We start from the raw sequence: 16200 nt of genomic DNA, 5'->3' as shown, positions 1-16200 counted from the left end.
ATCAGTCTCTGTCTTTATGCTAGTACCACAATGTTTGGTCACTGTAGCTTTGTGCTAAATTTTGTAATTAGAAAATATCAATCCTGCAAATTTCATCATCTTTTTCAAAATTGTTTTAACTATTCATAATCCCTTGCAATTCTTGTGCCTTTTATTTTTTTCCCATAAAATATGGGCTACGCATGGAGCCCAATGTGGGACTTGAACATGAACTTAGGACCCTGCAATCAAGACCTGGGCTGAGATCAAGAGTTGGATGCTTAACCAACTGAACTACCCACGTGCCCCATCCCTTGCAATCTATGTGAATTTTGGGATCAGCTTGTCTCTTTCTGCAAAATAAAGCTACTAAAATCTCGATAGAGATTATACTGAATCTATAGATGAATTTGGGGATTAGTCACACTTAACACATTAAATCTTCCATTCTAGTAACACAGGATATCTTTCCATTTATTAAGATTCTATAGTTTTTATACAGTTTTTAGTGTAAAAGCTTTATATTTCTTTGGTAAAATTTATTCCTAAGTATTTTTTTTTTCATTCTATTGCAAGTGGAATTTTTTTCCCGATTTCGTGTTTGGATTGTTCACTACAAGTGTCTAAAAATAAATATGATTTTTGTGTGTTGACCTTGTATCTTATAACTTTGCTGAACTTGTTTATTAGATCTAATAGTGTATTTCTTATTGAATCTAATAATTATTTCCAGTATATATAAAATCACATCTGCAAATAGGGATAGTTTCTCTTCCCTCATTTGTAATCTAGTAATTTCTTAAGATGCCTTTTTTAAATTTTTCTTGCCTAATGCCTTTGCTAGACCTTCAGTACAATGTTAAGTAGAAATGTCCGGAGGGTATACATTCTTGTCCTGTTTCTGATGTTAAAGTTTTAGTCTCTTGCCAATAATTTGATGTTAGCACAGATGCCCCTTTTCAGGTTGAAGTTGTTGCTTTCTATTTTTAGTTTATTGAGTATTTTTTTTTAAGATTTTTATTTATTTGATGGAGAGAGATATAGTGAGAGAGGGAAGACAAGCAGGAGGAGTGAGAGAGGGAGAAGTAGTCTTCCCACTGAGTAAGGAGCCCGAGGTGGGGCTTGATCTCAGGGCCTTGGGATCATGATCTGAGCCAAAGGCTTAACTGACTGAGCCACCCAGGTGCCTCTATTGAGTATTTTTTTTTATCAAGAATATGTTTGATCTTGTCATTGTTTTTCTCCATACTGAGATGGTCATGTGGGTTTATTATTTTTCCTTTTTTGTTTTAAAATGGTGTATTAAATGGATTGATGTATGTGTTTTGAACCACCTTGGCATTCCTGAGATAAATTCCACTTTGTCCTTAGTGGATAATCCTTTTAAAATGCTACTGGATTCTGTTTGTTGCTATTTTATTAAAGAGTATTACATCTATATTTATAGGGCTCATTGCTTTATACTTTTCTTATATTTTCTTTATCTGGCTTTGGATTAATGTATCACTGGTTACTAAATCTTATATGTTACCAGACTGAAGGTAACTATTATATTTTAATATAAGATAAATATTACTTAATTAAAATATAAATATTATATTATATATATAAATATATTATATAACAATATATAAATAGAATATTTATATATTTTATAATATATTATATAATATATAAATATTATATTTTAATATAAGGTAAATATTATATTTTAATTATCACTTTATCCCCAGAGCCTAGCAGTCTGGCACATAGTAACAGTGTAAATTAAATATAATGTTTACTGAGAACATTTGATATTAAATAATAGCATCAGGGAGAATTTTAGGTGATTGGCGACTATAAATTTCATAGTACTTGGAGGGTCTTTTCTACCTTGAATTATGATGAATATTACTGACTATATCATTTTTAAAAATTTATGAAGTACATATTAAATATAACAGTCAAAATTTATCTTTGAATTTATCTAGATATCTAGATATCTAGATAACAGATATCTAGAATGATTATAGAAATCCATTATGTCAGTACTGAGAATTTCAGCATAATCCAGCATATTTGCTAATAGCTGATATGTTTTCAGATACTATGCAAAGCACTGAATTAATATTCCTTTTCTCTAGAAGATATAGCCATTTATAAAATGTTCATTGTCAGTTAAAATGTGTCATAGAGCATTTCAATTACTTATGAAATGTCTCTAAAAAAATGCCTTTTAGGGGCACCTGGGTGGCTCAGTGGGTTAAGCCGCTGCCTTCGGCTCAGGTCATGATCTCAGGGTCCTGGGATCGAGTCCCGCATCGGGCTCTCTGCTCAGCAGGGAGCCTGCTTCCTCCTCTCTCTCTCTGCCTGCCTCTCTGCCTACTTGTGATCTCTCTCTGTCAAATAAATAAATAAAATCTTTAAAAAAAAATGCCTTTTATGTTCATTGCTTAGTACATTGTGCTTTTTTAATAGCACACCAATACTTTTTTGACTTATGTCCTTGTTCAGGACTATAGTTACTGAATTATCAAACTTGATATTGCAATGATTCATATTCATCTCTAATTTGTAATTAATTAGATGAAAGTAGAATACATTCTGAGTTTTACTTAATGGATATAGGTTAATTTTTTTCTCAGACTAATTAATTTAAATAGCTTTTCAACCTTTTTGGTTCCCAGTTTTTCTCAATTCTAAACTGAAGAGATTAGTTAATAATAAGTATTGTTAAGAGAGAAAAAAAGTAAATTAGTATTTGATTAGTTAAGTTTGGAAAATGCTGGTTTTAGTTAAGTTCAAGGTATTTCCTTCTGGGTTTGTCTGAGGTTTAATATGTTAAAGTATGTTGTTAATGTCCACAGTTTTACCATATTTGCCTATTTTATGTGAGCTGCTTCTATATCACTGGCCTGAAAGTGAAACAAACATATGCATTCCAAGAACTGTGTGAGATGATCCACTATGATGTGGAAAGGAGATGTCAGAATATCTATTTCTATTTACATGTTTTTTAATCTTGAAAAGTAAGAGAAAAACTATGTTAGTACTTTTAGCACATGGATTAATGCTTTTTGCTCTCCATAGGTTCTTTTATGAAAGTCTCAATTTTTTGGTGATGAAACCTGACATGAATGGGAGATCCCAAATGATGAGTTGTTAGTGATGCCCTTCTTTGTTCCCTTGTTTTTAGTGTAATAGAGTACATAACTTGAATAACTAGGTAATTGGACTGTTATGTTATTTAGTTTTTACGGAAACAACTCTCAAAGAAATGGAAAAGTGACTCCAGAAGGATTGCTGCCATGAGCCGTAGATTGATAATTACACCAACAAAAATCCATATTTATAACAAGTGCCCTTGGTGATTTTTTTTAAATATTGTGGCAATTTTGGGAAATAGTGATTTAGCCACATTAAGGTATATAAAGGGATATCCCAGGAAGGGAAATTTGATATTAATAATAATGAAATAGAACCTGTCAAATCAGTAAGGTACTATAACTAAGGACAGATGATAAATGAGCAAGTGGAATCAGTAAATGGACAAAAATTATTATTATCTTTTGTCCTAAATATAGTTGAGACTTAGTTTTCTCCCAAAGTCCATTGAGGTGATGATGCAGTTATTCCTTGCAATCATGCAGGATTTCAAGCTGGCAGAGGCTGTGCCCTCTGCAGAACCCGGCTTTTGTTGTCATCTTGGGCATTGGCTTCCAGCAAGCAAGTAGGGGTAGAAAAGGAGTTCATGGAAGATTGTATGGAAGATTTTTTTGTGATTCAATCCTGAAACAGTGTTTAGCACTTCTCCCAAGCTGATATTCCTAAAGTAAATCCTTGATTGAGAGGTTATTCTATCTATATATTGTTAGACTCAATTAGCTCATACTTTGTTTAGAATTTGTTTCTATACTTATAAAAGAGTGGTTCATAATTTTTTATTCTTCTAAATATCTCTGCAGAGTTAAGTATAAGGGATATGCTGTCCTAATAAAATAATGTGGGGAAATATCCCCTCATTTCCTATTCTCTGGAAGAGTTTGTGTAAGATTCCTCTTATTTCTTTCTTAAATTTATTAAAATCACCTGTTAAGTCATCTAGGCTTAGAAATTCCTTGGTCAGAGGTTTTCTTGTGGTTTTATTTGTTGTTTGTTTTTTAATTAGTAAATTCAATTTTTCTTACATAAAGACTATTAAGATTTTTTAATTTCATCTTTTAAACATTTTGGTAAGTTGTGCTTTTTCTTAGGAGTTTTTTTATTTTATCTAAAATTTAGTTTTTGGATACATTTATATCTTAATGTTTTGTTTTTTAGAAATAGCTGTAGGCTCATGTAATGTCCTAATTCATGTGTGATATAAATTTTCATTTTTCTCCATGATTTTATTTATCATCTTGCTACATTTACATTTCATTTTTTGTCTTATTTTGGATTATTTTTTAAATGATTCTTTTGTTGCATGTCTATTTAATCTTTTTACTCTGTCCCATTTGTCATTTTAGATTTGTTTTTTATATTTCCCATAGTTTTATTCCTCTTCTCACTCTAATCTCTTTTACCCCCCCACTTGCTTTTAGTTCTCTAATCCTGCTTCCTGCTGTGTTCATCTACTGTTTACATCATCTGTTGAGTTATTAATACTGCATATTTATTAGCTGTAAAATTTCTATCTCATGAATTCCAGTTCTCAGATGAAAATCTGTATCCTACCATTTTCATTTCTTCTATACTTTCTTTAACATATGAATCATGCATATTTTTTTAAAGATTTATTTACTTATTTTAGAAAGAGAGGGGACATGAGCAGGAGGGGCAGAGGGAGAGGGAAATGGAGAGAGAATCCCAAGCTGACTCAGCACTGAGTGTGGAGCCTGACCTGGGGCTGGATCTCATGACACTGAGATCATGACCTGAGTTGAAACCAAAAGTCAGATGCTTAACCAACTGTGCCCCTGAATCGTAACATATTTTAAACTTTTTGATAATTAATATCTAAATCATTCATGGGCCTATTCCTTTTGTCTTTTCTGTTTTCTGTGTTTTTGATCTCATCTGTTGTCAGCTTTGGTACTTTTGTATTGAAAACTGTACAGAGTGTTTGAAAAATTTGAACGGCTTTGTAGAATGTTAACATTCTGTAAGAGTTCATCTATTCCTTTGCTAAGGAGATAGAATGGGGGATTGGTCACCTTAATCCAGCAGTTCTCCAACTTGGTATGTGTCATGTATTAAACTATTGGTATGTATATATTACTGGAGAATTAATAAAAAATATGTAGAGGGCTGAGCTTATTGAAGTAAAATAGTCCCTCCTGGCTCTTGATCCAGGTGCAGAATTTCCATATGCCCCAAGAGATAACACCATTGTTCTGTGTTATCTCACCTCTCAGTATGATTTTCCTCTCGCAGTTATTGTTTTCCTGTTGTTTTTCATTGCTTCAGTCCTCCCTAATGGTTTTAAAGAGAACTTTATTTTTTCTCATTGTTTTTAGCAGCATCAGTATGCCACAAACCATCCAATCATTCACGGATGCAAGAGTCAATGGTTTTATTTTGTAAACAAAAGAAGAAACCATGATTTCATTTTTTTGTTTTTGTTTTTCAGGAAAAACACAAACAAGAATTGGAAGACATGAGGAAAGCTGGTCATGAAGCTCTCAGCATTATTGTGGATGAATATAAGGTAGAGGTTTGGGAGTCTGCTTTCTCTGTCTTTTAAACTGCGGCATACTTTAGGAAAAAAGCTTAGACACATTGGCACATGCGAACATATGCAATTATAGAATGACTGTAGTCTTATTTTAGTATAGAATTCTTTTCAATTGACCATTAAGTGTTTGTTGAAAGCTTACTTAGTAGATTACTAGGTAGTGCTGGATGCTGTTCTGCACTGGAGAACAGCATCCAGCATATAGAATCTACAGCTAACGAAGTTCAAGAACAAAATTCTATAGAATTAATTACTAGATTAGCTTGCATCTATACTGTGTTTCTACCTCTTTTAGATGAAAAAAAGCATGATATATGCATCTGAAAAATATTGTGGGTAAAGGGGATTAGGAGAAAAAATTTGTATGAATATTGTTATGTAAATCAGGATAAATGTCAATATCAGAGATACACAGCACATTATTCTTTGATTCTATGCATAAGCTTAATCATTTAAAGCAAACTGAGGACTGGCATGTTGCAAGCTTTCAAGATAGTCTGAACTTCAAAAAGTTGGTCCATTAGTTGTATCTGATGGATGTAATTTTGCTTTTTAGTTCACATTGTGTCAAGAGCCAATATTGTGAACCTAACTTTCTCTTATTGGTGGGTAATAACTGAAAATAAAGATTTTCATGCTAAAAAAAAGTCCTTTTCCCCCTAAATTTCATGGTAGGTCATTTTTTTTTTTCCCCACAAAAAATTGAGGAATACATTCTTGCTGAAGTTAAATTCAAACAATTCTCGCCAGAGGTAAGCACTATTAGTGGTTTGATGTGAGCCTTCTAGAGGATTTTCTCCATTTTTGCATATGGACATATGCTAATACTGTATTATATAATTTTTTGATTTGTTTTTACAGGGTAATTCTACTCAATCCATTCTTTTATTTCTTTCTGTATTTATTCAATATGATTTGTATTTTAGTATCAGTACATATGAACTTATTTTTTGTTCTATAGTATTCCACAGGATGTATATGTATGTGTGTGTGTGTGTGTGTGTATACACACATACCATAATTGGTTTAACTGTACCAGTATAAGTAAGAATTTAGTTTGTTTTTGGTTACTCATTACTACAGTAAATGTTTTTTTAAAAAATCTTCTACCACATGTAGAATACAGAAATTTTTTTTTTTAAGATTTTATTTATTTATTTGAAAGAGAGAGAACACAGCAGGGGAGCAGAAAAGAGAGAAGCAGGCTCCCTGCTGAGCAGGGTCCCCCGAATCAGGGCTTGATCCCAGGACCCTCGGATCATGACCTGAGTCGAACATAGCCACTTAACCTACCGTGAGCCACCCAGGCATCCCAAAATACAGAAATTTTCTGTTGATTAAACTTCATCCTTGGACTTGGTAGAAATTAATGTCATTTTAGTTAGCTAGTAATATAGTGTCAAAAAGCTTCTTATGACAAGTCATTTGGATAAAAGTAGAAAAAGAAGTGTATCCAGAATTAATTTAACTAAAAGTACTTCTTTTTTTAAAACCCAAGGTAAATAGTATAGTAGATATGTGTTGGGACATAAAAGGTCATTTTTATGACCACACCCAATATAGAAACCAGTGCCATTGTCAAGATGGTCATTAAAAAATGTCAGCTTTTTGCAGCTGTGATTATTGGCTTTTTTTATAATATTATGAATTTCTAGCTCTACTAATGTAGATCAGCTTAACAGTTATTAAATTGGCTAAAAGTATAGGATCTATTTTGAACTATCATCTTTCCCCCTCCTTAAGCTAAGGGTGGGAAGAATTAGAAAACTGGAATTTATATAATTCTCCTGGTGAATTAGATGATATATTCTTGGGTAAATTTGTATTTTACTTACTTTTTTTAATGAATTCTCAAATGTTTTAAAAGCATTTACATTGTGTTTGAACTTGTGTTTTTCTGGAAAGCTCCATGTTTGACATTTTTAATTCTTTTTTGATTCTACCTCCATGTATTTAATTTGCTGAAAACATGTTTATTGTGTATTGCTTTTGATACTGACAACTAATGAGGTTAAAAGCATAAGTGAGAATTTTGCCAATACATTTTACAAATTGTAATTTGGAGAACTTGGTTGAGAGCTACTCGTTTCACCTCTTTTTTGTCTGCATTATTTGATGTCCATTTGAAAAGGATTAAAGTTTTAAGCATTAGGTATCATGATTTGCTTAACAGGGTTAGGAATCAAGTCAAATAGGTTACAAAGTTATATTTAATTTGTCATATACTTATTGTCAGTTAATATAAACTAGATAAAGTTTTGTAGCAGGGAACTTTGTATAAATACATTTCATATAGCATTCCATATTGATTTATTGATGATCTTCATATTTTTGTATAATGATGTTATATTACTGTGAGAAGGAATAAGATCTGATACATTAACTATATAACATTTTCAGTTGGTGTGTTCTGAAAACATATGGAAAATCCACTTCAAAGTAAGATAGGAAAAAATAAAGTAATTCAGGTAGGAAGAAGAGGCGTTGTTTTCCTTGTAGGTTAGATGTCTTTATGATTTAAGTGTTGATTTGTGACCCACTATGGAACAGAAAAAGAAACAATGTATTTTTTTTCCATTTGAAATTCAAACTTGAGATGGTCTTGTGATAATTACTATATTACGTGTCTCTTTTTTAGACAGTAACTTACTTTTTGTTGATATCTTTTAAAGCTTCCTTTCGCTAAAGTATATAAATATTTGATGGATGATTTATGAATCATTGGATAGCTCAAAAACAAATGAAAATACAACTTCTAATTACTATTGCTAACAGAAGTTGTATGAACATTCTCTTTGATTTACTCTTTCCTTAATTCAAGAAACATTGACTTCCTTTATTATGCCCAAGACTCTTGAGGATATAGCACTGAAGAAGATAGATCTTTGGTCCAATGGAATATATATTACACATCCACCCATGCACATGCACAGATCGTATGTAGGTAGTAAGTCACCGAAAACCATAGCTTCCCGTGGAGGCATTTGCTCAAATATGCAACTGGACTAGAGAAATCTGTACCTTTTTACTACCATTCCTGGCTTTTAAGGATCTTATATTCATGTGGTTGGTTATCCTGGACTAGATGTTCTAAGTTATTTTGCCCCCTCCAACCTGAGTTGAAGAATATGGAGAAAAAAAAAATCATTAGAAAAGATAGTGAAAAATACAAATGAAGTAAGGTAAGAATGAAAAAGCCTAAAAACTAATAGGCAGGAAGATGCATTATTTTTATGTTAATCTTTCCTTCCAGAAAGGTGAAGTAGATCCCACTCACCTTTCTAGATCCCTCTAGCCCCCGCTATTTTTCCTGCTATACAGCTAAAAAAAAAAAAAATCCTTGGACATTATGTATAGAACAGACTTAAAATCCTGAAAGACAGAAGGCAGACTGCCTAGGGACTCTGGGATCCAGGTAACTACATGACACTAGGATCCCTAGATTTTCTTCCTTAATTTGGCTGATTAGGTTCTGGAGAAGTGAACGACCCAGAAGTACCAAATAGGCACTGATAACAAATACTAAAAAAAGGCTGCTATCTCCATCCAAAAGACCAGGAAAGCCTCCAGGCAAGACTCCTAGATAATAACCATTCTACTCCCACCAAACACCTAGAACAAAATGTGGCACTACCCTCCAGGCCAGCCAACAAAAGCTGGTTAAGGTTGTAGACTTTCACCTTCCCTAGGCTATGGTGAGATAGCTTTCCTCTTCTCCATTGGGAGGCTTCAGAGAAGGCTGACTTTCAGTCCCACTGGACAATAAATCCTCTCCTCCCAAGTGTCAGGGTAGGCCATGTAGGAAGCCTAGACTTCCACCCTACCCTGATGGTAGTGAGCCACTTTCTGTACTATCAAGGTATCAACAGATGTTTAAGGAAAGTCAAGGCTTTCATTATTGCTCAGTGGTAATAAGGTCAGCCCTCTAAAGTGTCAATGAAGGTTATTTGGGGAGAAATAAGGTGGCAACCCTGCTTCTGTCAGCCAGAGTGAAGTCATTGAAGGCTTTGTGTGCTGAACTCCCAACCATGTCCAGCAATAATGTGATTCTTGTTTCCCCTGCCTTGAGTATCGGTGGAGAATAAGTCAGGAACCTGGATTTAGTGCCTGGCTGTTCCCCTCTTGCCCTGTTGGAGTAAGTCTTATCAGAGGAAGTCTGCCTAAAGCAAGATTTAAAATACCCAAATTTCAACTGAAAATCAGTAGCCATACAAAGAAACAAAAATATCTCATCTTGAGTGAAAACAAGATAATGAACAGAAGCTAACACTGAGGTGACACCAATGTTAAAATTATCTAACAAGGATTTTAAGTGTCCATCATAAAAAAGTTTTAACAAGCAATTATGTATATGCTTGAGACAAATGAAAAAAATAGGAAGTCTCAGCAAAAGAATAGAAAGTCTTCAGCAAAGAAATAGATTATATATAGAAAGAACCAAATGAAAATTTTAGAACTTAAAAATACAATACAAAAAAATTTCAGTATATGGGCTCAATGTCATAATGGAAAAATGGGAAATAACCAATGAACTTGAAAACAGCAAATATAAGTCTCTCAGTTTGAACAATAGAAAGAAAATAGACTCAAAAAAAAGTGAGCAAGGATTTAGGGATACCTGTGTGATTATAACAAAAAAATCTAAAATTCATGTCATCAGAATCCTGGAAAAAGAGGAGAAAGAGGATAGAGCTGAAAATATATTCAAAGAAATACTAGCTGAAAATTTCCCAAATTTGGCTAAAGAAATAAAACTACATATTCAAGAAGCTGAGTGAACTCAAACAGGATTAACCAAAATAATAATATCAAAATCAAAACAAATAAAAACCACTAAGACCCATTGTGATTCTTAATTTTATGTGTTAAGTTGGTTAGGCCATGATGCCCCGATATTGGTCAAACATTATTATGGATATTTTTGTTAGGATTGGTTCCACATAAGATGAACTGACATTTGTATTTGTGGACCTTGAGTAAAGCAGATTGCCCTCCATGATGTGGGTGATTCTCACCCAACTGTTAGAAGGTTTTAATAGAACAAAGGACCTTTTCCCTCATCAATAAGGTATTTTGCTAGCAGACAGCCTTTTAGACTTGAACTGCAGCATTGGCTCTTCTCTGGATCTCCATTCTGCCATTCTACCCTGCAGACAATTAAATTTGCCAGTGTTCACTTTTCTGGGAGCCAATTTCTTAAAGTCAGTCTTTCTCTATATATACACATCCTTTGGTTCTATTTCTCTAGGGACCCTGACTGCTACACACATTATAGTCAAACATCTGAAAACTAAAGACAAAGAAAAAAAAAATCTTGAAAGCAGTGGAGAAAGATGGCATTTAACCTATAGGAAATCAATTAGATTTACATTGGATTTTTTCAACAGAAACCAGGGAGGCTGGGACGCCTGGGTGCCTCAGTTGGTTAAGCAGCTGCCTTCGGCTCAGGTCATGATCCCAGCATCCTGGGATCGAGTCCCACATCGGGCTCCTTGCTTGGCGGGGAGCCTGCTTCTCCCTCTGCCTCTCCTGCCACTCTGTCTGCCTGTGCTTGCTTTCGCTTCTCTCTCTATGACAAATAAATAAATAAAATTTAAAAAAAAAAAAAAAAAGAAAAGAAACCAGGGAGGCCAGAAGGAAATGGAACAACTCTGAATGAAAATAAGTGTCTACTCAGATTTTTATATCCAATGAAAATATGTTTCTGCAATGAAGGGAAGAAATCAAGATGTTCTCAGATAAAGGAAAAGTAAGAGGATTTGTCATAGCAAACCTACTCTAAGAGAATGGCTAAGGAAGTTATCCAAACCAAAGGAAATTAATAAAGGAAGGAATTTTGGAACATTAGGAAAGAACAAAGGAAAGGACAAGGTTGTGGATAAATGCAATAGACTTTCTTTTTTTAAATTTTCTAAATTATATCTGTTAAATTAAAAAATATGTAACATTGTTCAATGTGGTTCTTAATGTATATAAAGGAAAATTGAAGAAAATTAATGTAGGTCTGCCTGGGTGGCTCAATGGGTTAAGTGTCTGCCTTCAGCTCAGGTCATGACTTCAGGGTCCTGGGATCAAGCCCCAAGTCATGCTCCCTGCTTAGCAGAGAGTTTGCTTCTCCCTCTCCCTCTGCTGCTTCCCTGCTTGTGCTCTCTCTCTCAAATGAATAAATAAAATCTTAAAAAGAAAGAAAAAGTAAAACAAGAAAATTATACTGTAAACAAGGTAGAGGGACAGACATAAACTTAACTTGAACTGGTAAAAGGCTAACACCAGCAATGGTGTGATTTTTTTTTTTTTTTTTTAAATTTGGTAGTATCGCAGATTTATTTACTTCTACAATCTATTCCATGGTAAAACTTGAGATTTCTTTATTTAGAGTTTGGTTGCAAAATTATAAACTATCAGAATCATTTGGAGCTACTTTTTATTTGTATTTCAAAAACCGTAATAAGTTTAAAATGTAATAGAAAAGGCTTTTTCTCCATTTGTTGCTGCAATTTCTAAGAGCCTGAAGTAATCAGTAATTATCACCACAGAGAAAAGTTTAGTAATGATGTATTTTGATTTTGAGTAAGCTAGCGATATTTTAATATTTTATAATTTTTGTTTTGAACATCTTTATTGAGATATAATTCACATATTACAGAATTTACCAATTTAAAGTTTATAATTCTCTAGTTTTTAATATATTCACAGAATTATACAGTCATCACCACAATGTAATTTCAGAGCATTTTCAACACCCTGCATGAAACCTTATATCCTTTAAGAGTCATTCTTCACTCCTTGCCCAACCACCTGTTTTCTAGCCCTTGGTAACCGTTAATCTATATTACGTCACTATAGATTTGCATCTTCTGGACATTTTGTATAAATAGAATCCTTAGTTTGTGATCTTTTTGATTGACTTTCACTTAGCATAGTATTTTCGATGTTCATGCACGTTGTTGCATGTGTTAGTATTCATTCCTTTTTTATTGTCCAGTAATATTCCATCGTATGGGTATACCACATTTTATTTATCCTTTCATCATTAATGGTCATTTGGATTGTGTTCATTTTTCGACTATTGGAAATAACACTATGTGGTGTATATTTTCAATTCTCCTTGGTATATACCTAGGGTTGGAATTACTGGGTTGTATAGCTATCTGTGTTTAACATTTTGAGGAACTACCAGAATGTTTCTGGCTGCACTATTTTATATTCCAACCAGCAGTGACCAAGGGTTCTAGTTTCTCTCCATCCATACCAACACTTGTTTTTTTCCATTAAAAAAAAAAATTAGCCATGCTAGTGTGTTTAATTGGCATTTAAGTCCTTGATCCATTTTGAGTTATTGTATGTGATATGAAGAAGGGATGGAACTCTTCGTTCGTTCTTTTTTTTTTTCATGTGCATATTCAGCACATTGTTGATGCTATCCAACATCATTTGTTGAAAAGATTGTCCTTTCCTCATTGAATTGTGTTGGGACCTTTGTCAAAAATTAACCGTCTCTGTGGGGATTTATCTATAGACTCTTAATTCCTTTTCAATGAACTATATGTCTGTCTTAATGCTCTTACTACACTTTCTATTACTGTAGCTTTATAGTACGTTTTTGGTTTTGGGAAATGTATATTGTCCAACTTTTTTGTTGTTCCAATTTTTTTGGCTTTTCTAAGTCACTTACATTTTCATATAAGTCTTAGTATCAGTGCATGAGTTTTGAAAAACATCCTAGTGTGATTTGATTTGTATTTGCATTGAATATGTAGACCAGTTTGGGAAGTATTGCCATTTTAATAGTATTAAGTTTTCTGATACATAATTATGAAATATCTTGCCATTTATTTTATGATCTATTGTAGTTTTCACTGTATTCTTTTTAATGATATTATAAAAGAATTGTTCCTATTAATTTCATGTTCAGATTTTTCAGTGCTAGCATATAATAATATGATTAGTAATAACAGGATTGATTTTATTTGTTCTGATATATATGTTCATTAGTTCTAATAGTTTTTTAATAGATTTATTAGGATTTTCTATATATAAGATCATGCCACTTGCCACCTGCACCTCTTTCCAGTCTGGGTGCCTTTCATTTTTTTTTCCTTGCCTGATTGTCCTGGAAAGACCTCCAGTACAATTTGAATAAGAGCTGCAAGAGCATACATGATATTAGGGAGACAACATTCAGTTATTAACCATTTAAGTATCTTGTTACAAGTGGGTTATAAATGATCTTCATTAGGTTGAAGAAATTACTTTCTATTTCCAGTTTGTTGAAAACATTTTTTAATCATGAAAGGTTGCAGAATTTTGCCTAGTGCTATTTGTGTCTTTGTGAAATGATAATTTTTTCCTTATAATTCTACTTGATTTTTGGATGTTAAATCTGTTTTGCATTCCTGAGATAATCTCACTTGGTCATGGTGTATAATTTTTTTATGTGTTGCATCAATCAGTTTGTTAATATTTTATTTAGTATTTTGTATCTTTATTCATAAGATATTGGTTTATCATTTTCTTTGTTGTCTTGCACCCAATATCAGTATAATAGTATCAGTATAGTATTTGCTATCAGTATAATACTTTACTCAAAATGAGTTAGGATATGTTCTCCTTTCTTTAATTTTTTAGAAGAGTTTGTAAAGGATCATTATTAATTATTAAGAATTGTATAATTCACCAATATAACCATGTGATACTGGATTTTTCTGTGTGAGAGGTTTTTGTTTTGTGTTTTTTAAATAAATTCAATTGCCTGTTAGTGGTCTCTCTTCCTGAGTTTGTTTGGTAATTTTTTTTTTCTAGGAATTTAGGTCTTATATCTAAGTGATCTAATTTTTAGCATTAGTTGTTTATAGTATGCTCTTACAGTGCTTTTATTTTTATAAGGTAAATAGCGCTATCTCTTCTTTCATTTCTCCTTTTGTAGTTTGAGTCTTCCCTCTTCTCCATTTGGTCAATTTATCTAAAGTTTTCTTCATTTTGTTTGTGTCTTCAAATAATTAAGTTTTGGTTTTGTTCATTTTCTGCCATTTTCTATTCTCTTGTTTACTAATATCCACTCTAACCTTTATTTTGCACAACCTTCTGCTTACTTTGGCCTTAACTTTGTTGTTTTTCTAGTTTGTTAAAATGGATAAGTAGGTGAAATATGTAATATCTTTTTTCTGATTAATATCTTTTTCTTTTTAATATAAACATTTATGTTTTCCCCTTGATTCTTATTAATTTCATCCCATAAGTTTTGTATGTTGTATTTTCATTTTTGTTCATGTAAAAGAATTTATAATCCTCATTGTGATTTCTTCCTTAATACATTGTTTCTTTAGAAAAGTGTTGTATAATTTATATATATGAATTCCCCAAATTTCTGGCTGTTACTAATTTCTAATTTAATTTCCTTTGGTTGGAAAACTCACTTTGATGATTTTGACTGGGAGGGGGGTATACTCTGTAGATGTCTCCAGGTACATTCAGTTGGTTCATAGTGTTGTTTAAGTCTTCCATCTGCTGTTGGTAATATGCTTAGTTTTTCTGCTGTTTATTGATTGTATGGATATCAAAATATCCATTATTGTTGAACTCTTTGTTATTCTGTCATGTTTTGTTTCATATATTTTGGGGGGTATTTTGTTCACTGCATATGTTTTTAAGTATTCTATCTTCCTAATTATTGACCCTTTTTATTCTTGTAAGATGCTCTGGTATGATTTTTTTTCCTTTTAAAATCTGGTTTGTTTGTTTGTTTTTTCTGACATTAATATAGCCACTCCGGCTCTGCTATAGTTTTTTATTTGCATGGTGTATCTTTTCCCATCATTCTCCCATTTTCCCATTATATTTAATTTTTTTAAAATTTAATTTTTTCAGTGTTCCAGGATTCGTTGTTTATGTACCACACCCAGTGCTCCATGCAATACGTGCCCTCCACAATACCCACCATCCCGCTCACCCAATCCCTCACCCCCTTCCCCTCCAAAACCCTTTGTTTCTCAGAGTCCACAGTCTCTTATAGTTTGTCTCCCCCTCTGAGTTCCTCCAACTCACTTCTCCTCTCCTTCTCCTAATGTCCTCCATGTTATTCCTTATGTACCACAAGTAAGTGAAACCATATGATAGTTGACTCTCTATTTTACTTATTTCACTCAGCATAATCTCTGCCCGTCTCATCCATCATCATTAGCTATCAGGGAGATTCAAATCAAAACCACATTGAGATACCACCTTACACCAGTTAGAATGGCCAGAATTAACAAGACAAGAAACAACAAGTGTTGGAGAGGATGTGGAGAAAGGGGAACCCTCTTACACTGTTGGTGGGAATGCAAGCTGGTGCAGCCACTTCGGAAAACAATGTGGAGGTTCCTTAAAAAATTAAAAATAAAACTTATCCTATCCTTTTATTTTGAACTAGTTTATATCTTTGAATCTAAACTGTCTCTTGTACAAAGACGGTTATACACCTTTGTAAAATGTAATTGCTTTTTAAATCAATTAAGAGAAGAACGGAGCAGAAATAACCAATT

General features: G+C 32.9%; 1 protein-coding gene across 3 annotated transcripts in view; it reads left to right on the top strand.

Moving 5' to 3' along the window:
• Positions 1-16200, top strand: part of CCDC91 (coiled-coil domain containing 91) — a 361761-nt gene that overhangs the window by 147768 nt on the left and 197793 nt on the right. For all 3 annotated transcript variants that reach the window (XM_059402736.1, XM_059402735.1, XM_059402734.1), the window contains exon 7: positions 5573-5650. In XM_059402736.1, coding sequence (XP_059258719.1) covers positions 5573-5650 — 78 coding nt within the window. The remainder of the gene's footprint in view (positions 1-5572; positions 5651-16200) is intronic.

This window comes from Mustela nigripes, chromosome 6 (assembly GCF_022355385.1).
Source record: "Mustela nigripes isolate SB6536 chromosome 6, MUSNIG.SB6536, whole genome shotgun sequence".
Taxonomy (NCBI): domain Eukaryota; kingdom Metazoa; phylum Chordata; class Mammalia; order Carnivora; family Mustelidae; genus Mustela; species Mustela nigripes.
Note: the sequence above shows the minus strand (reverse complement) of the source record. Positions and strands in the feature narration are given on the sequence as shown.